This window comes from Sceloporus undulatus, chromosome 6 (genome assembly GCF_019175285.1).
Source record: "Sceloporus undulatus isolate JIND9_A2432 ecotype Alabama chromosome 6, SceUnd_v1.1, whole genome shotgun sequence".
Taxonomy (NCBI): domain Eukaryota; kingdom Metazoa; phylum Chordata; class Lepidosauria; order Squamata; family Phrynosomatidae; genus Sceloporus; species Sceloporus undulatus.
In genome coordinates this window covers 59830046-59851926 of record NC_056527.1, presented here as the reverse complement: position 1 = coordinate 59851926, position 21881 = coordinate 59830046, and the positions used below count along the sequence as shown (strand labels likewise).

Below are 21881 nucleotides of genomic sequence, written 5' to 3'. Positions count from 1 at the left end.
ATCCCATTAAATATAATGGCATAGTAAAACAATGTCCCTTGTGTAAAATGGAAAAAATCAAGGTTTGCGTTTAGGAATTTATATTTTTTTGAATATTTTCAAGCCATGGATAGTTGAATCTGTGCATAAAGAATCCATTGATACGGAGGGGTGACTGTAGTTACTTTTTAAATGCTTAAGTTGCTTCCCGAAATTCTCATTGGATTGGTTTTTGTAAAAGAACAGAGCTTGGAAAAGTTACCTTTTCACATAATAGCTCTTAGAATTCCTCAGACAACATTATTGTGTACAAAATAACATTCCAAGTTGTGTCTTACACATCAGGGGTTTCACACAAATTTGGGAAGGAATTTAGGCATTTAACAAAATAAAAAGCAAATTAATACATGCTGGCCCACTGGGGAGTTGTACTCTTTAAAAGTATTATTTCCATGCTCTAGTATAGTGTACAGGATCCAGCTTCCCAGTTGTTTCTACTTAGACATGGGAATAACAATTACTTACGATTTTATCAGCTCACAGCTCAATCTGACATTCCCTACCTGTCCTGAAGAGATTTTTGTATAGCAAAGGTGTACTGCACAGGTGGTGACTTTATTGAATTTGTTGTTACTGCCACTTTACCATTGGAACAACTTGTCCTTGTCACCATGAGCCACCCCTTGGCATCAAATTTGGTATTATTAGGTATTAGATGACAAAATCAGACCCATGGAGTTGTCTTTTTAAAACCCCACCACTTACTCTGTTGAATAAACAGCTTAAAATTATCCTTCACTTAAATACAAAACATTTCAAATGAATACATTCTCTGTATACCATTTCCTTTGTCAGAATGAATCCCTTCAACCTTGGAGATCCTTTTACTTATGCAAATGTCATGAAAAACCAAGGAAATCAAGACTTCAGAAATGGGAAATATTCTGTAGCCATCAAAAAGTATGAAGAAGCAATAAGTGCAATATCTTTTTTATGCCAAACACAAGGGTAAGTTGTTGTTTCTTACAACTGAGACAACGTGAACTGTCTGGTGATAGGTTCTAGTTTGATTCTTCTTAAATTAGTCATGTTGGATTGCAGTTATCTGAGTGTTTATTGTTTTCCTAATACAGTGGGCCTCTTATGTGGGAGATCTGTTCTGGACCCCTCCGCATAAGAGAAAATCCACGTATGCTCGTGTCCCATAGGAAACAACGGGGCATGTGCACATGGTGGTGCAACGGCCGTGCGTGCCTTTGTTTACATTGTTGTGCGCCTTCTGCGTAAGCAGGAAGGTGGAGGTGCACTATACAGTAGAATGATGGTTAAGAAATTCAGACCTATTTATACCAAGGTCAATTTTTGCCCGAGGAAGAGCTTTAATGTAAAGCTGTAATAATTATAGAGAGACGGTGTGGTATTATGGGCTTGAGCATTGGACTATGACACTGGGCACCTGGGTTTGAATCCTTGATCGGCCATGGAAACCCATTGGGTGACTTTAGGCAAGTCACAATCTCAGCTTCAGAGGACAAAAGCAAAATTCCTCTGAACAAATCTTGCCAAGAAAACCCAGTGATACATTCACCTTTGGGTTGCTATAAGTCAGAAATGACTTGAAGACACACATCAACAACAGTTACATGACTACCATCCAAGAGAAAGAAAATACAGTACTATCCCCCCCCCCCCCAAAAAAAAGCTAGGGAAAGATTATTCATGACAGTTAACAAAAGCAATTGTGATTGGCCTGTCTACCCAGCCTGTGTAAGTCAGTAGCTAAGCAAACTACTGTCTCTGTTTAAAAAAATTCCCCCAAACCCACAACAGTGTGAATAGTACCTTTGCTGTAGAGCAAGGGGTAAAGGGTAAAGTGTGGCCAGTGAATCGCTGAGGAGGTTTTTAAAAATGTCCAAAATGCCCAAGGGACATAAGCGAAATGCAGTGTACTCAGTAGCATGAAAGCAAACTTCATAGAAATATTAAATGAGAAAAGGAGATTCAGTATCAAGAATAAGTTCAGAGACATTTGAAATTTTTCAGGAAAGCTGTAATTCAGTGATGCGGAACATGTTTTGTATCAGAAGTGGAAATATACACTGATGTTCTGCATCTTCTGCATCATCATTCCATGTATCTCAAAGTTGGAAGGTATTGTTAGTTTTAACCAACCGTTAGTGTAATTCTGCTCGTTCCCTCTTCTTTTTGTAAAGGCCAACAGTCCTTGGTTGATTAAGGTCTGGAGATGTTGGAATGCAAACTGGAGATTTGTTCTAGTTATTATTGACTGAAAATTTGCAATATGACAAACATGCTCTTTTGAAATACTATCTGGAATGTAATGGAATATTGGTTGAAGTGTTTTGTATACACAGTCATGGCTATGGGGAAAACCAATGGATTCACCAAGGAGAAGGCTGTTATTCAACACAAGAAGAAACTCCAGTGAGAACTGAGTTATATTAAAGGGGATGAATGCACGGGACAAAAGACCTGTGTTCCCCCAGGCCTGGTTTTGTCCTGTATGGATGACATGGGCCAATAGCCCCAAACCAGTAGCAGTCTGCATAGCCATGCGCCACTGCTGCCATGTTCCTCTCAAGCTCCCAGTTGCAGCCTGTGATGTTGGCAGGGGGCTCCTGGCCGTATGGGTGGAGCCAGGTGCTCCATTTCTGCCCTTAATGGGCCATGGAAGGGTCTTGAGAAGGAATGCAGAAACAGCTTGGCAACAGACAGGTGTGTCAGCACTGGGCTGGAGCTGGGAATGGATGCCCTAGAGTTGTCCAGTGGTGTCCTGCAAGCCCAAAGTGTCCTTGGAAGAGCTTTTCTGTTGCATGGTTGTACAGTCAACCCTTCATATCTGTGGGGGTTCTGTTCTGGAACCCACCCACCCCCTCACGGATGGCAAAAAACTCGGGCCATCAAGCCCCCCTTTTTTCTAATGGTACCATGCCTGCATTGGTGCAACGACATGCATGCACTGCCATTGGGGAGAACAAAATGGAGCCATCCTCAGATGCTCAAATCCACAGATGGCAAGTCCGCAGTTGGAAAGGCTGTGTTTCACTCAAGATTTGAAATTTTAAATACAACATATTGTGAAGTAGTGTTAAAAAGATCATTTATGCTTATCAAGTGAAATCAGTATGGGGACATTCCTTGCATAGGAAGAAGTTTAAATTGGTACATTTATTCATTATATATTGGAAAGCTTGACCCAATTACTCGATAAGTTACTAGGCCAAGTAATGGCCAGGTTATTATCTATTTTTCTGAATCTGTATTTTAAAGCACCTAATAGACGAATGCAACACTGGAATCATGTTTGGGAGTTTTCACCAAAACCAGCAGTTTTTCTGCACCTAAAATATTTTATGGTATTTGCTTCCAAAAGCTTGTGCCATAATACATCTGCAGTCTGTAAGGTGCCCCAAGATTTCCAATGTTTTTGCGGTAACATTTAGACTATTATGACTGCCCCTCTGGAAGGAATGTTCAGGTTATTCAGCTTTTACAGTTTTGGAGACATAACTGTTTTTCCCCCCTTTCTGCTTTGTGTCAAATGAAGAGAAAAAAAATTTCCACAATTTTGCATAACCTATGATATAAGACTGTTTCTTTTAAGCCACTACATTCAGATTCTCATCTTCTAGGGTATCTTACCATCGAGAAATGGCAGTTTTACTGTGCAATCGATCAAATGCCTTCTACAATTTAAATAAATGGGGAGAAGCCTATTACTCAGCACAAGAGAGCCTCCAGTGGGATCCAACCTATGTTAAGGTACATGTGGAAGACCTTTTGTGTTACATGCTATACTTTATTTATTTATTTATTTATTTATAAATCATTATAAAGCTTTGAATAGCAAATATTGTGAAACACTGTTGAAAAGAGCATTTGTAATTATGTTTGATGAAGTGAAATGATTTTGGGGATGTTCTTCACATAATAGTAAGATGAAATTTGTATTTGTTGAGATATTGGGAAACTCCGTATTTTGGTCTGAAAAGAGTTGTTTTAATGGAAATACAATCACAACAGTCCAGAGATTTTGGACATGAATGCAATGATGTTTAGAAAATTATCAGGCTTGAAATAATTGTGCTGGTACCCTTATTATTGTTAACTGCCTTAGAGTTGGTCTTGACTCATGGTAATCCCATGAATGAATCCAAGTCCTCCATCCTTAACTGCTCTGCACAGGTCCTGGAGGCTCATGGAGTCTATCCATGTGGTATGTGGTCTTCCTCTCTTTCTAATGCCCCCAGTTTTCCTACCATTATTGTCTTTTCTGGTGAATCATCTCATGATGTGTCTAAAGTATGACAGCCTCAATTTAGTCATTTTGCTTTCCAGTGAGAGTTCAGGCTTGATGTGTTCTAGGACCCATTTGTTTGTCCTTTTGATCATCCATGGTATCTTTAGCACTGTTCCCCAGCACCACATCTAAAATGAGTTGATTTTCTTTCTGACAGCTTTCATCCCTGTCTACCTTTTACATCTGTACATGGTGATGGGAAATACAATTCTAACTTTAGTTCTCAGTTGTATAGAGTCACACTAGTTCTTTCATAGCTGCCCTTCCCAATCCTAGTCTTTTTTCCGGTTTCTTGATTGCAAGATCTATTCTGAGCAATGTTTGATCCAAGATACAGGAACGCTTTTAACAATTTCAATATTTTCTTCATCTATATTGTCACAAGCACGTGATGCGAACACGAGGGAGGGTTTTCTCAGTGACTGCCCTTAGGCTCTGGAACAACAACAACAAACTTTATTACAGCCATTTGGCCAGCACATAGACTCTGGAACGCCCTTCCCACCGATGCCAGAATGGCCCCCTCCTTGTTGTCCTTCCATAGGCAAACTAAACCTTTTTATTCCTACACGCTTTTAAAATGAAGTCTTTAAAGACTGGGTTGGGGGTGTTGTATTGTTTTAAAGTGAACTGTTTTAAACACTTTTATGTTTTTAAACTGTATTTTATTCTTTTAATGAGTAATCTGTTTTACAGTGGTACCCCGGGTTACGAATTTAATTCGTTCCGCGGCGCCGTTCGTAACCCGAAAGATTTCGCAACCCGAAAAAAGGCTTTCCGCTAGCGCTGGAAAGCCGCGGCTTTTAAATTTCGTGCCAAAAAGCGCCGAAACACATCGAAAAAAATTTCGTAACCCGAAAAATCTTTCGTTACCCGGAACAGTTTTTTCCAAGCTAACTTTTTCGTACCCCGGAAATTTCGTAACGCGATCAATTCGTATCCCGGGGTACCACTGTACTATTGTAATAATTTAATTCTATTTTAATGCATCACTTTTGTATGTTTTTAACTGTACTGTTCTTTTAAATTGTAAGCCGGTCTAAATCCCTAGTTTTGAGGGGGAAATGGGTTACAAACAACAACGAATTCCTGTAATTTTTCCATTGTCATTATTTTTGTTTTCTTAATAATCATATACTTTTAGCACTTTTCTGTCTGACTTTAGTAGTTGTTTCACATCTTTGATGTTTTCTGCTAGTAGTATAGGGTCGTCTGAATACACCACCATGCAAATCTGGTGCCTTAATGTCTAAGGGAGGATTTCAACAATGTTTGGTTGGAGCCTTTCTCTCAAATTTAGACACTTAGGTGTTAACTGATTATGTTGTTTAAAAAAGGGACCTTGAAACTGCCTGTTCTATAAATTCCCTTCAGTTAAAAAGCAGATGGCCTAAGCCTGTTGTTTGTTTCCTCATATGCCAAACACACCACTTTTCCATGGAGTTGGTTCACTCATGTTGCCAGTCATCATGGGTAAAACCTTAAAAGTAATAGGTGTCTGTGTGTAAACTATGCCTTGATTTAAAGCAGTAATGGGCAATGTGATTCATATTCACAATCTACTTGTATAAGCAATAGTAAGGAATAGTGTATGGAATAGTAAGGATAGGGATCAAAAAAGTTCCTCCACCCTGGTGTACTGGGCAGTAGCTGCTGTGAATAAGAAGGGTCCAGTTTGCAGGGTTACATTGGTTTCCAGGGGTCTTGGAGAACCATATTTCCCCTATTTGTTTTCCCTTTATTTGGAAATATTTTTTAGCTGAAAAATGCTCCCACATCTCTTAGCAAATATTCTTGGGGGGGGGGTTCCTTCTGTTTTGACACAATTGCATCCTTTTAAAAACCAATCAGTATTTTACTTCATGCTTCTAAGACATTTCATCCATCAGACCAAGCAGAGAAGGGGTGATGTTCCTATAAAAATCCCACACACTCTGATGCCATGTGCCAAATGACATTGGTATTGGTAGGTGGCCAGCAATGGACATTGTAGGCTAATTTGTTTAATTTAAATCCAAGGTTAGTTTGCTTGGTGGAGTAATCTGGCAGAGGTGAGGAACTGAAGTGATCAGACAATATGTTGTGTTGGATGCAATAGCATTTTTCATCTCACCTGTTCTTTTAAAGTATTTACAGTCGGCCCTCCATATCCATGGATTTTTATCCACAGATTCAAGCATCCATGGCTTGAAAATATTTTTTATATATATTCCAATAAGCAAATTCCAATAAGCAAACCTTGATTTTGCCATTTTATATAAGGGACACAATTTCACTGTTCCATTGTATTTAATGGGACTTAAGCATCCACGGATTTTGGTATCCACGACAGGTCCTGGAACCACACCCCAGTGGATATCAAGGGTCCACTGTACTGTTAGATTTTTCCATTTTTGAGAAGATAACTCTATTGAATTTAATGTGTGTGTGTGTGTGTTTGTTTTTTTTTTGTTGCTCTGTCTGTAATTAAGTAATGATTCCCTTGAGGGTAACTTCCTTCCTTGCTTCCTTTCCAGGGATACTACAGAGCTGGTTACTCTCTGATTAAATTGTCACATCCTTTAGATGCAGCTAGAATATTTTGTCAAGGTTTGAACTTCCTCCATGGTTCATCAGATGTGGGTCAGATTTCTGATTTTATAGTTGGCATCTTCTCAAGTGCTAATGGTAAGCGACATGAAAAATTCTAACTGGAATTCACAATTGCAGTTACAAATGTGTACCTTAGAGTTATGTGTTTTACATGATTCATATTCACAATCTCTGCATGTATAAACAATAGTAAGGAACAGTGTAAGAAATATGTGGGGATCAAAAAAAACAACAACAACATCCCAGTCCTCATGTACTGGGTAGTAGCTGCTTTAAGTAAGAAGAGTCTGTTCTTTCAGTTAGGATGCAACAGACTGACATTTTCACCCACCTAGCAAGCAGTCTCAAATGCGATAATCAGAAGCAGGATCCCTACCGCAGTTCCTTCTCACGCTAGAGATCATTAGTGGGAGATGGGTGGAAACTTCGGTCCCAAATGATAGAAGTACAGACCCTTTCTACTTAGCTCTTCAGCTAAGATAGTTACATAACTAAGTAGTTCACGTAGAAGTCTGACCTATAATTTCATTAGACAGTTGCAATTCTGTCAGATTTGAAGCCACTGATAGGCATGGTAAACTTTGTCTACACTGTCCTATAACATTGGCAAAATGGATTTGTGGCCTCAGTTTCTTTGTAGATGATAAAAAGTCTGCTCTTCCAATTCCTCCCCCCGTCCCGCATCCTGATTCATAGAAGCAGCTTCTGGGAGCAGACTAAAGAACTGCACTCAAAGCTGAGATCTGTATCTGCACTTAATATGCTTTGCATGTGTATTCCTAGCTGCTCTGTCAAGGATTGTTGCACATAGCTGAGTTAGATGCTTTGTTCTATAAAAAAAAGACAAGATGACTTCCTCACTCATTCACACCAAATTGATGGAGAGTTGGTCTACACATTCAGTAAAGTCAGGGAATAGATTCCTGAGGTAGTAGAATGGAAAGTACTACTTCAAACTATAGGTAGGTAATCATGTTTTTAAATGTTGTTCTACAACAGATACCTGTTCGAAAGAGAAGTCCAGTCTCAACCAAATATGGAGATAGAATTTTGTTCCCTGCTCTTTTGATTTTCCCCTTGCAGGGTTTATTGGAGGAACATTCAGATACGGAATTGTAACACTTGTAGATGATATAATTCCAGTCTGTCCTACCAGCTCAGCATTCTACCATCACATCCCCAAATGTTTTTTGCTGTTCTTGGTTAGACTGAGGTCTAATATACACTGCAGAAATAATGAAGTTGGACACCGTTTTACCTGTCATGGATAAATGTTATGAAGTTCTGAGATACGTGGTTTTATGAGACATTTAGCCAGCTCTGGTGTCCTACCAAACTATAAATCCCAGAATTCCATAGCATTGAGCCATAGCAGTTAAAGTGGAATCAAACTGCATTATTTTTGCAGTTCAGGTTTGACCTGAGTTTAAGCTGCAACTGAACAGTCCCTGCCTATGGTCCGGTACAGAACGCCACAATACACTGGCTTCCCGGTGGTGTGGGGGCATGGCATGTGGACGACGCATGCCCATCACTTACCTAAACCAAGCGTTATGCCATCCCATTGGTCATATGGGGGGCAGCTTTTTGGTGTTTCAGCAGCATGGCGTTTAGACAATGCATGCTGCAGGAGAGCCAAAAAGTCATGGTGGCAACAGAAAGGGTGGCTTTTTTCTGGTGCAAAAAGGAGTGGCATTTTGCTGCTTCTTTTTGGGCTGGAAAAATGCCAGATTAGGGCAGCGGCATGTGGTTGCTGCAGCTTTGATCCAGCAATCAAAGGGCAGCGTCAAGCCACCCCTTTACGGCCATCTGTTTTGGCCCTGTGTCTGTTATTTCATTGAGAGAAATAATTGAAGGATTTTTAGACAAAATTCATTGGTTGGTTTGTAGCCCAATTTGATTTTTCTTATTGTTTCAATGAATTTCCTAACTTTCTTTTGGCATTTCCCATTCTGTCTTGGTGCTGCGTGGGGAAGTTGTAAAGAGAACAGCTTCTTAAATGTAAATAATAATGTATAAACATAAACCTATTTTGTTTTGTATTCCCTATAGATGAAAGGAATATTACTCCAAATCTGTCAAGCATCTATAAAAAAACGGTGAATGATCATTTCAGTTCCCTAATTTGGCAACAAGTGATTGAAAAGCTAACAAGGAAAGGATTGTGGCAGGTATGCTTCTTACCATTTTATATATTGGTATTCTGTTTCTCCTAAGTTTAGGATTGATCTTTAAAAATTAGACAGATATAAAGAAACATGATTACAGATTCTGGAAACTACTTCAAGAATTTAGATCTTACAGCTGTGAAGGCTCTGTTTAATATTTGGATAAATTAACACTGTTTTTTGTGTTCTTTCTGAATGTTTAGCACAGATTTCTCAGTAGCATTTATAACTTCTTTTTGCAAAATGAATTAAATTGAGAGAGATTGATGGAGTGTGTCTATGGCTGTATTCACATTGCAAAAATAATCCAGTTTTACACCACTTTCACTTTCATGGGCAATGTAGTTTGTTGTGGCACCAAATCTTTCTTACAGAAGGCTAAATTTCTCACAAAGCTATAATTCTCAGAATTCCATAGTCATGGCAGTTAAAGTGGTATTAATCTGGGTGATTTTTTACAGTACAAATGCCACCTTTGTGTAATTAGCTAGCATAGTACCAATGATTTTTTTTTCTTCCACAGTACTGAATTCCCTTCACAACCTGCTTTCTCTCCTTGCTTCCATCTTTTTAAACATGTATCATTGTTTTAAAGAACAACACCAACCCTTTCAGAGATATGAAAAAGACATGAAATCTGAATGCATTTGAAGGTTAATATTGAGATAATATATGTTCACCTTTAAAATGTGTGTTTCTCCCCAGTCTTGCCTGTTATTGGCTGCTGAGAAAGACAAGTTGCCAAGGAATCTGCGAGTCACCAGTGTGTCACTCAAAGATCTGTTTGAGGTTAGTCCAAAGGCTTAAGAAATCTTTTACTGAGATTAATTGAGTAGAATCAGAATGTAGATTTGACCAGAGGGTGTGTCAGTAAGTAAGTAAATGTTGTTGGCAACTAATAACTACTTTACAAGATGGAGGGTATAGTCCAGAAAGGATTTTAAAAATCTTTTAGCAGTTCATTGCAGCAACTGTGTTGGATTTCCTTGGACTGAAGGTTAGAGGTATATATGCCACTAACTTAAAGGTATTGATACCTTAAAATGTGGTGGAGCACCCCCTGTACTTACCTGAAGACAGGAACCATAATGTGTATCCCATAATAGGGACAATACCTTGTTTGGCACCAACACTGCTATCATTCCAGTGCCAAGCAAAAGCATGACTTTTTATTAAAGTCTTTGCAGCCTATTTGGTGTTTTACTATGGTTTTAAATTGGTTTAACTGATTTCATTTGTCCTGTTTTAATTGGTCAAATTGTTTAAATTATATCTTCTGTATTATATTGTTTAGATTGGTTAAACTGAGTTGTTTCTTCTTCACTGTCCTGATATCATATGGTACAGAGTGGGCTACTTATGTCTTAAGAAAAAATACTAAAAAGTAAAATAATGCAGTGGGATCACAGCATAATTATTTATATCATCTCTCTGTGTTACGTTGATAGCAAAGGATGTCAATGCTATGTGCTCTAGTTGTAACCCAAGAGTATGCATTTTCCGTTTCCTTTCAACCAGAAATATGTTGTTTTTGGTCAATATGAGAGAATGGAAAAGGTGCCCATACTAGTGGAATGGCTGATCTCCATTGGAGCAAACATACAGAGCATTGGGACATATCCCCTTCATGCTGTCATGATGCTTTGTATCAAATCAAGTAAGTGGGTCTTTTAAAAAGCCTTCTTAAAATGAATGACAACCTGAATTACACTGTAGATGGAGATGAATGTTGCACCAATAGCATCTATGACTCCCATTAGTAGGAGAGATTGCATATTCAGGATCTACATCAGGTTGAGGGACATTCGTCCTCCATATGTTTTAATTTCAGTTTCTACAAACTCAAGTCAATTAAGCCAATCAAAAGGACTTTGGAATTATAATCTAAAATATCTGGACAGCCAAATACCTGCCCTAGAAGACAGGTAGTTAACATTTACACAGGAATTACAGTATGAGTTTGTCACAGCCCTTGACTCGACCTGAAATGCACATGATACAAGTTACACATTGTTCCCATTTTGTTAGCTCAGAATGTCTTTAAACTGATCTGATAGACAAAATGAACCACAGAGCATGTGAATGCTGTATAGAGTGTGTACTGTGCATAATAAGACTGGCCTTGTTCCATGTTTGACTTGCCTTGTGGCACAGATGCCAAAAAGTCCTGCCACCACTGTCCTACAAATTCTTGGTTTGATACAGAATTAATAAAAACTAATTAAAAATGATTCCATTACAAATAATTCTTATCCATCCTTTTTGAACATACTGTATGTTATAAGCTTGGAATAACTTTCAGCTTAAATTAAAGGTTCATGTTGTTTCTTAAATAATTCAGAAGGAAGCCACCTTTTCAGGTGGTTATTGGACCATAAGCCTGAACTAAAGAGTCTTATCAACCAGCAAAATGAAGATGGATTTACAGTTCTCCATATTGTAGCATCCCTATCGAAAGGATACTCTTTGAAAAGTAAGTGAAAGACGAAAGTTGGTATTTGTCTTTGAGTTGCTTTTGATGATGTAAAATTGTTTCCATTTTTTAGGCTTGCCTTTCCTGAAGGATTCAAGGCAGGTATAGGTATTAAAGAAAGACATTGTTAAAAAATTGAATGTGCACAAATGATGGCTAAAACTATTGTTTGTTATGAGAATGCTCTGTTTATCATGAGCAGTAGAAATGTTGCCCAAATCAAATTTTCTTCTGAAAGAGAATCTGGTTTTGCTAGTCTTTTGACAGACGGTTGTACAAACCTGGAAAGCAGCACTCAGAAATATCTATCTAGCTTTTATCAAGAGCAAAAGGTAATTTTGGCTAATTACTGTGGTTGTAATAAAATGATCTTTGAAGCAGATGAGGAAATTAGTTGGTAACCGAAGAGGGAAAGTCAGACAGTGACCACAAGAGCTAAATATCATGCCCAGCAGGATTCCAAAGTTCTGAAACTCAAACAACCCTCAGAGACCTCTATTTAAAAACAACAACTGTAGACTAGTTTGGTGATTTTCGTTGTCAGAACTGACCAGAAAATGATACAACCACATAAATAAACCACATAAAATTCAAAAGTCAGGCAGGCATAAATCTTATTTGTTACAATTAATAAACACATTTCTCCTGCTTTCCTCACAGCACCTCTTTTCTTTGTTGTTACAGCCAGATGTTCTCTCTGAAACGTCCTTGGGCATACTTGCCTCCTTTCGGGGCTTATCTCAGCACCTGGACTGAGCTCCCAGTTCTAAATCACAATTCTAAAACATTCCTAAAACATACACTGTTTCTTTTAGCTAAGAAGTTTTATTTCATCCCGCAACACAGTAGGCTTTTAATTCACTTACATTTATTTAATGCACCTTTTTGTTTCATTTTGACACATGAGACTTGGCTTTCACAGTATTTCTTCTGCTTCACTTCCCAGTGAACACCTTATTTGCAATGAGAACATTTTTAGAACTTAACGGAACTGAAGTGTTGAATGCTTTATTTCTTATGTTTAGTTTTACTGTATTATCTGCTGCCTTTCTCCAGGAGTGGGACCCAAGGCACCTCACAGGTAAAATTGGTTAAAATCTTACCTGTACAGTTTTAAAAATAATGAAAATCATTTTAATAATAATAATAAAATTTATTTGTATCCCGCCCCTCTGAGAACGATCGGGGCGGCTAACAAAGTTAAAAATACAGAACATATAAAATCCCTAATACCCTCCCCTCCTTAAAAAGTATTAAATCCAATACAGTATTTAAAAAGGCACAAAACAAAAAATACACAAACAAACATACAAGTTAAAAACTGACCAAAAAGTCAGCAACATCACACCTGCAAACAATCATTTCATTTAAATAGTATAAAATCACATTAAAAATACAAAAGTTAAAAACATAAACAAACACATTATATGCCCCAATAAAAAGACTCCTTGAGAGTGATTGCATATTAAAAGCCTGCTTGAACAAAAACATCTTTGCCTGCTGGGTTAAGGAAGGCAGAGAGGGAGCCAGCAAACCTGTTGTGGAAGTGTGTCCCAGGGGATGGGAACAGCCACTCAGAAGGCTCTGTCTTGTGTCCTCACCAAGAGTAAACCTCCCCCTCATGATCTTAAAGCTTTGACAGGATCATATGGGGAAATACAGTCTTTCAGATAGTCTGGACCCAAGCTGTATGGTGCTTTATAGGTCATGACCAGCACTGTGTCTTGTGCTTAGAAACAAACTGGTAGAAAGTGAAGTTGTTTTAACAAGGGTTATGTAGAGATATTGCAGAAAGGGAATGAAAAATTGAAAGAAGCCATTGTAACTTCTTTTCCCTGCATTATATATGTCAGTCGATTTCAGCTCATGTTTACCCTATGAATGAGGCATCTCCAAGACCCCGTGTCCTCCATTGCTCTGCTTAAGTCTTGTAGATCCCTGCCTGTGATCTCTCTCCATTTGATGTGTGGTCTTCTTCTTTTCTACCGCTCTCATCCTTTCCCAGCATTATTGTCTTTCCAATAAGTCATGTTTTCTCATAATGTGGTCAAAGCATGACAGCCTCAATTTGATAATCTTGGCTTCCAAGGGTATTTCAGGCTTGATCTGTTCAAGAACCAATTTGTTTGTCTTTTTAGCTGTCCATGGTATCCTCAGCACTCATCTCCAGCACCAGATATCAAATAAGCTATTTTTCTTTTTATCTACTTTTTTTCACTGTCCAGCTCTCACATCAATACATAGTGATGAAGAATACTATGGTTTATATGATTCTAACCTTAGTGTTCAATTGTGTATCTTTGCGCTTTATCTTGTCTAGTTTTTCATCGCTGCCTTCCCATTCCTAGTCTTCTTCTTACCTCTTCTCTGCAGTCTCTTTTCTGACCATTGTTTGATCCAAGGTATGATAAATCTTTTAACTGTTTCAATTTCATCATTGTCTATGTTGAATTCATGTATGTCCTTCATGGTCATTATCTTTGTTTTCTTTATGTTCAGCATAAACCTGCCACACTTTCTTTCCTGACCTTCCTCAGTAGTTGTTCCAAGTCCCTATTTTGGAGGAAGTGGAAGCCACTGTAAGAAATGGTGGAAAGAACAGGTCACCAGGAACAAATGATATTCCAATATAATAGAATTGCTGGAGTCTGCACAGACAGAATCAACTTCAGTGATAACTAAAATACGCCAACAAATATGGAAAACAAAATGATGACTAACAGACTGGAAACAATCTACATACATCCCAATCCACAAAAATGGAGACACAAAAGACTGCAGCAGTGATAGGACTAAAACATTAATCCTCAAGCAAGCAAAATTATGCCAGTTCTGCAACAAATATGGAGAGAGAAATCCCAGAGACACAAGTAGGATTTGGAAAATCCCAGAGACACTAGGGACCACATTGCAAACATTTGATGGCTAATGGAGCACATCAAGGAATTCCAAAAGAAAATCAGCATGTGCTTTATAGACTATAGGAAAGCCTTTGACTACATCAATCACAAAAAGTTATGGAACACTCTCAAGAGGCATGGGAATCCCACTACATCTGATAATTCAGATGAGAAATTATTCTCAGGACAAGAGGCCTCTGTAAAAACAGAATATGGACAAACAATGGTTCCCAATTGGCAAGTGGGTCAGGCAGTCCTCTATTTTATCAACCTGTTTGTTCAACTTGTACAACTTCTAGTTTAGTGATTACTATTTAATTTATTTACCATAGTTCTCGGTCCATGGTTGCATGTAGTGTATTTCTTCAGTAAGTGAATACATGTGCTTGCATTGGGCCACTCTTAATTCTGTGCTTTTCAATACAACATTTGTAATAATTTGCATCAGTCTGGAGCAGGAACAGAAGAGAAGGTGGAGTGGCTTGGTGCTGATTATACCTTTGGATTGCAGTGATTAGATGTTTACTTGAATACATATTAGACTAGTTCTGAAACAAGTTCTTGTATACAGGTTGAATTTCCCTTATCCAGAATGCCAAAATCCAAAATACTTCAAAAACCAAAACTTTTTTCATGGGTAGCTGAAATAATAACATATTTGTTTTCTGATGATTCAGTGTACAGAAATTTTGTTTCATGCACAAAATTATTAAACAAAAATGGTATAAAATTACCCTCTAGCTATGTGTATAACATATGCGACACATAAATGAATTTTGTGTATAGACGTGGGTCCTATCTCTGAGATATCTCATTAGGTATGTATATGCAAATGCAGGTATTACAAAATGAAAACAACAACAACACCAAAAACCTGTGGTCCCAAACATTGTGGATAAGAGAGATTCAACCTGTACCATATGCTTATCAAAGGTGCCATATGCACCTTGGACTTCTTGTTTCCTCTGACTCCCTTTGTTGTATTTTAGAACAGATAGATGATGTGGTGATGCTGCTCGATGCTGGGGTGGATCCAAAGATCTGTGATGCACAGTCAAGGTCTGCAATGAACATCTTGAAAAAAAACAAGAAGTTCAAGGCTCTGGATGTCATCAACAAGCACATGGCCAGGCATATGTTATGCTCGGAGGAGTCACCAGGTACCTCATGGGTCTACTTGCTGAGTAGTTCATCACTATCACTTAGAGTCAAACTACCTAGTGCATTAAGCATGTGGGTATACACCTATGTACTTCTTTTTTGTTTACTCTGGTGAAAACAAAACCCCAGTCTAGATTAGATCTAGCAAATTGCAAGCAGGAAAGATAAAGCTTCCCTTATCTGTTTTTTAGTTAAAAAATTCAAAGACTTACACATGATTGTGTGTTTTGTGTATTTAACCTGTGGAGTTTCTTCTTATTTTTTATTCCCATATAGGATGGGATGGAGACTGTGTGTTTACTTTTAAATAAATAGAAAGCCTCTTATACTCCATTATACGTGTTCAAAGTATTAAGTAGTTTGACCATTAGTGAAAATGGACTCTTTGATTGTAGGTGTGTGCAGTCGGCTTGAAACAGAGCCCATAAGTAATTGAAGCTAAACAGGATTCTGTTGCCCCTCTTCTTTTAAGTGTCAGTTCCCAGTCTGGCTTCTTGCAAGGTATTTTCATAGCCTGAGGAGATGTGGAAGTAGTGGTATGTTGATGCACTGGTATTGCTATCCAACACTTGCACAAGGGCAAAGCTTGCTGCTAGAGCCATTTTACAGTTGCCTCTTAGGCTTGAGGGTGCTGGTATTATGCACTATTGTACAAATATTTTTTTAATTGGGAATTAGGCTAAATAGCTAATTTCTTTTGGTATATCTGCATAACTGCATAAAAGGTACACAAGTCCCATGCTTGCATTACAGCACTGTTTCCTAGTCTATGGTCTGTAAGCAACTGGCTTTTGAGACTTGTCTGAATTTGGGGAAACGGTAGACTATTGGACAGTGTTGAAAGCATGTTTGTTGAAATTTGTTGAAAGCATGCTTGTTTTGTTGCCACAGTGCCTGACTGCAAGAGGTATTGGAGTGAGTTCCAAGATATCCTTTTGGTTCACAGAAAGCAATGGTGAGGTCCAGCAGTCATACAGCCCATGCAAACTGAGTTTTCATCCTGGAATGGTTCCTCCAAATCTCTGAATTGTGCAGGGTTTTTATAGCGCACGGGTTGGTGTGGAAAGTAAAGGCAGAAATTTCAAAAAACACTGGTTTGTAGAAATATATCCACTGCCTGGAGGCAGAAATGTGGATTTAAATTACTTTTGACTTTTCCCAAGAGTTCATGTTAATAATATAGCCTTGCCTTGTATCCTGTAGTCATAATCCTGCTGGTTCATTAAGCCAACATACCTAGAAATAGGCCCTGGAGAAAGAGGCTTTTCAAAGCTTCTAGATTTTGTCTGCCTTACCTTGGTACTGCTGCATATCTTTGGAAAAAGTGCACTCACTGGATTCCTGTCTAGCCTTTATGCTATAACACAATATGACATTAGATTTATTTTTCTGTTGCATAAAGAGATAGCCTATATATGCTTATACAGTAGTTTTGGCATGTGGTATGATGGCTGTTGGATGACCTCCAAGTGCATTTTCATCCTTAATCCAAACAGTCACTATTTGCCTGTGAGGATGTGCTGTGAAGGCTCACATATGCACAGCTGGGTGCCATTGTCTCTGACACATGGACTTCCACATAATTACAATGATGAAATTTTACATTCTGCCATCTTCAAATAGGATCTTGACCCAAGCCTTGGTGAAAGCTCCAGTGGTGTGAACACTTGCCCAAGATTCTGATTTCCTTGGAATGAGTGTACCAGAGATTTGCAGCATGAGGGTTCATTTATATGTATATTTAGATTGATAATAGATGGCAGTTCACAGCTTGAATCCGTTCAGCTCCCCAATCATATTTTCAAGGTAAACACATAACCCATAAGATATTTGCAGATAATAATTTGTGCCTTTATGTGTCCATTTTTCAATATTGCACCAAAATTGCTGGCTTGGGAGAATGCCGCACTATATTTTATAATGCTGCTATGCCACTTCTACTGCTCTGGTTGCCTCCTGTTGCATTCTAGGGTTTGTAGTTCAGTGAGGCCTAAGAATATGTGGCTGAGAGTTCTAAATGCCCTTCCCTAAACTGCAAATCCCAGAGTTCAACAGGAGGCAGCCAGAACAGTTAAAACAGAACAGCAGCACTATAAGAGTGTATTTCAGTAATCTTGTTTCCTGTTTACATAGTGACCCAGTATGTTCCCCTCGCACCTGGTTTGGGGAATCGTGATGAGTGATTGCTGCCTGGTACCTGTGTTCCCTTTGGCCATTTTAGTTCCATTTGAGGCACAGTGGGTTGTCCACTATCTTTTTCTTTCTTTTTCTGTTTTTTTAAAGGTAGGATCTCAGGTCAGTTGACACAGTTAGCTTTAGTCACACAAATCTTAAGAGTCATGAATCTAAAAGATGGAACAAATTCCTAGTGTCTCCCAAAGGCCATCTAGACGGATACCCACACACTCCAAATCCATTCTTAAAAGAAGATGGGAAGTTCCAGTTGTGTTTTTTAATTTTGTTCAATGCAGGGCCGTCTGACAGCAAAGCCACCACAGATTCCGTTGCATTACTTCAGGATGCTTTTGATCAGTTTGCACAGTTCTGTTTGGAAAACAATGTGCATAACATCAGGATGAAGCATGAGAAAGTCCAGAGGCTTTTGAAGCAGCTGTCTACAGTAAGAGGTACAGTATGGCTTATGCCATATTTCCCGGTATTTCATGAGTGCCAATAACATGTTCCAGTGACAAGGACAATTTTTTTGCAAGGAGAAGACAACTCTTACAAAGCCTAGTCTGAGATACTTATATTAACAAATGTTGTGCTCTCCTCAGTCTTCTTAAAAAAAAAAACAACTACACAAACAAAGGGGATTTTTTAAAATAATCAGATAAGAATATTTTGGATGAAGAAGGAAAATGGAAATAACCTGGTAAAACAACAGTGTTCATTTTTGTAGAATTCATGACGGGGCTATAGCTCCCCTTTTCCACCAAGCCTCTTTCCACCAATTCCCCCTCCCAGGTACCTACTTTAGCAAACATTAATTCCTGCTTATGTTCTTTCTCTCTCACTTTCCTGGTAACCTGATATACCCATTCCTCTGCAAAAAAATAATTTTAAAAATTGCATGAGGGTGAGGAATACATGAACACCTAGTTTTACACTTTTTATTCATTATTCTAAAATACAATAGTCGGTTATCCTATTTTCTCCTTTTATTTTCCATTTTTCCAAGAAAGACTTCAGGGAAAAAATGGGAAATGGGAAAACATCTTTTTTCTATCGCTCCCCTTCCTTGCCCCTGACCTTTATGTCTCTAGGTTGTTTTGTGTGTTAATACATGACTACCCCATGGTTTCTGTGTTGAATTGTTACAATCAAGTTAATTTTCCTTTCCCTGCTGTGCAAAAAACACTTTGCTAGAAATATGGGAAATGTGAATATTTTCATGATTGGTGGTGATAAAAACCATGATTCTTTTGACAGATTTTTCTTCCAGAAGATTTTTTGAGTTTGACAATATATCTTCATTTGATTTTTAACATATTCTTGTTGGCATCAATATTCCTTTTCACTGTGTTTATTTGATCTTGTTGTCCAGCCATGGATTTGCCATGGCCCTTGTTGAGTGAACAACATGCTTAGCTTTTACTTAATACTCTTCCTTAATACTTCATTTTTAAAATAGGCTCTGAACGCTTTAATGTCCATATGCAGTATTAGGTTGCACATCTTAACTACTTTTGCTTATTAGTTCTGGTCTCTAGAAAGCACACAGCCCTGGCTTTTGTAATCCTCAGCCACTGAATGTGATGGTATCACTTTGTCCACTTTCACGCTTTAGTGTGAGAGTTTTATCCAATAAAAAATCTCCACTGCAGAGTCCTTTGATTCTTCTCAGTGCAGGAAAATTGGTTCAGTTGGATTCACAAGTAACTGGTATTACTGAATAGAGGAGTTACAGTATAACTGAGTAGAGGAAATTGAAGAATTATGCAGGATCATTGGGTTACCAAAAGGAAGAAGTTTTCTGGTGTTTGCCCTGAGGCCTTCTGAAGGCTGTGTAGCCCACAACCCCAGTATACCTCAAAACACCCAAGTGGCCACATTTCGGGATTTTAAAAATTGTCATTTTTCAAACAGTGGGGTTGGGTGGGTGGCAGTGACTATAACCTATTTAAATGCTAACTTCCAGGACAAGCAATTCACCCTTTCTGTTATCAGAAACAAAAGAGTGTGCTCAAGATCTGTAAGCCTCATTGAGACAAAGTGTGTCCAAGATTGGTAAACCTCATTGAGTGACCAGGGGCTCTATTAGTCCAGCAGGACCCAAGTGGGGGGAGATTGAGGGACAAAGACATTACCTCTGCCCACTGTCACAAGACCAACAAGAGGCACTAAGCTGCAACTGCACATTCTTTTCATTAATATCTAATATTTGGACTCGAGGAGTAAGGGAAATGTCCAAACCAGTGTTAATTGATGCTTTTGTGAGTTATCTGCCTTTTGGATTACTATGAGAAACCTTGGGGAATTGGTGTGATTTTGGGGGTGATTAAGTGTTATTCCTAGGAACTGGATGTAAAAATATATATATCTTAAAATGTTATATGAGAGAGAGAGAGAGAAAAGAATCAAACCTTCTGATGGATAAAGATATGGAATATGAAATGAAAAAAGTGTCTTCTTAGATGTGGAAATTTGGCTTTCCTTTTCCATATGCTTTGTATTTGAAGTTGGATTTCAAAACAAAATGAGGAAGCTAGGTTGAAAGTGACCTGTTTTGGCTGAGTTGACACAGGAGAAGTCAAACATCAGAGGCCACAGACTTAGTGCCAAAATACAGCTGAATGGAAGAACAAAGAATGCAGTCACACAAAGTGATATGGAAGCAGATCTGGTTGGTTGTAACGTTTTATTTGGAAAAATGGTGTAGGTCTTAATTTGATGGATGCCAACGCTAAAGATAGGGATTGGAAGAATAGAAAGGGAAAAGCCTCAGAACCTATTGGATTTGAGGAGAAAGATAATGATAGACCAGGAGGAGTCTTCCAATCATAATAGGAGGAAGAAAATCCAGAAGAAATCTTGGAGGATTCTGTTGGGATGTATGCATTTTCAAAGATCCAGATGAGAAGACGACTAAATATAGAGAGGGAGATGACAGTTGGGTAGACTTTGGTGAAAGGGTGTTGGGAATTTTGTTAAAGGGGGGGGGGGAATCAAAGGGCAAAAGCATCTTCCTTTTTATTTTAATTGATAGTTGTCTCACTGTTGAGTTATGTGTAGGATTCTGATAGATGCCCATGATGTGTGTATTTGGAGCCTTGGCAGGAAACCAAGAGTGAGATTTAAGGGGAAAGATTTGAGGAAAGAGGATTTGATTATTCTGATATAAAATATTAATAAGAGTTTCTTTGGAATGATGCTGTTTTAGTTTAACGGAGAAGTTTGTTAAAATGAAGTGGGTGGAATTAAGGATATTTGGTAGAAAAATATAAAAGGATTATTTATACATTTGAAATAAGATATTTGAGCAGTGAAGTGGGTTGCATAGCTGGAAATATAAAACAGAATAAATTACAGGTTAGTCTCTTTCATTCCTGTAAAATAAGAGATATAATTGTGCTTAGAACAGATGGTTGCTAAAGGAGAGAATGAAGAAGTTAACTTGCTTAGTTTATTTAAAGCAGATATAGGTTAAAAACAAAGTGATGTGATTTTAAGTTAAATGCAATAACATCCAAGCAATGATGTCTTTATTGGATCAACCAAAATGCACAATTACATGTTGCAAGCTTTTGAAGTCACACTGGCTTCTTCATCAGGCAAACAGGAGTAAGAAATTGAAGATGTTAGTCATAGGCCTGCATTTCCTGTTTCTGGTCTTAGTTCAGATGATAGGGAGGGCTATCTGGAAGATGGCAACCCCTCCTCCTTTGGTCACTGGTAGATTTTCAATGTCAAGGAAATTTAATGTGTGTTTGCAATGCAAAGAAGATGTTTCCTTGGAATCCAGCATGTCTCCTTCCTTTGTGAAGCCACAGGCTCCTATGTAGGTAGAGAACACTGAATTTCTCAAGAAGTCTTCATGTTTTGCATCAGGAAAACTTTAGGTGGTGTAGAGAGGCAAAGAATGCCAGTCAGTCCCAATATTAGAAAAAAAACTGCTTTACCTTTGTTGGAGGCAGAAGCCTCAGATCTGCACTGGCTCTTTCCATAGGATTTCCCAGTGATGGCTAAAATGCAGTATCTTGAATTCCAAAAAAAACATCTAGGGTATGCAAATCTTTGAATTGCAAATGGACATTAAATTTCCTTGACTTTGAAAATCTACCAGT

General features: G+C 38.2%; 1 protein-coding gene across 3 annotated transcripts in view; it reads left to right on the top strand.

Moving 5' to 3' along the window:
• Positions 1 to 21881, top strand: part of TRANK1 (tetratricopeptide repeat and ankyrin repeat containing 1) — a 58131-nt gene that overhangs the window by 5028 nt on the left and 31222 nt on the right. For all 3 annotated transcript variants that reach the window (XM_042472731.1, XM_042472732.1, XM_042472730.1), the window contains 9 exons: positions 835 to 987; positions 3633 to 3762; positions 6817 to 6967; positions 8945 to 9063; positions 9766 to 9849; positions 10579 to 10717; positions 11402 to 11533; positions 15423 to 15593; positions 18066 to 18221. In XM_042472731.1, coding sequence (XP_042328665.1) covers positions 836 to 987; positions 3633 to 3762; positions 6817 to 6967; positions 8945 to 9063; positions 9766 to 9849; positions 10579 to 10717; positions 11402 to 11533; positions 15423 to 15593; positions 18066 to 18221 — 1234 coding nt within the window. In that variant the 5' untranslated portion in view covers position 835. The remainder of the gene's footprint in view (positions 1 to 834; positions 988 to 3632; positions 3763 to 6816; positions 6968 to 8944; positions 9064 to 9765; positions 9850 to 10578; positions 10718 to 11401; positions 11534 to 15422; positions 15594 to 18065; positions 18222 to 21881) is intronic.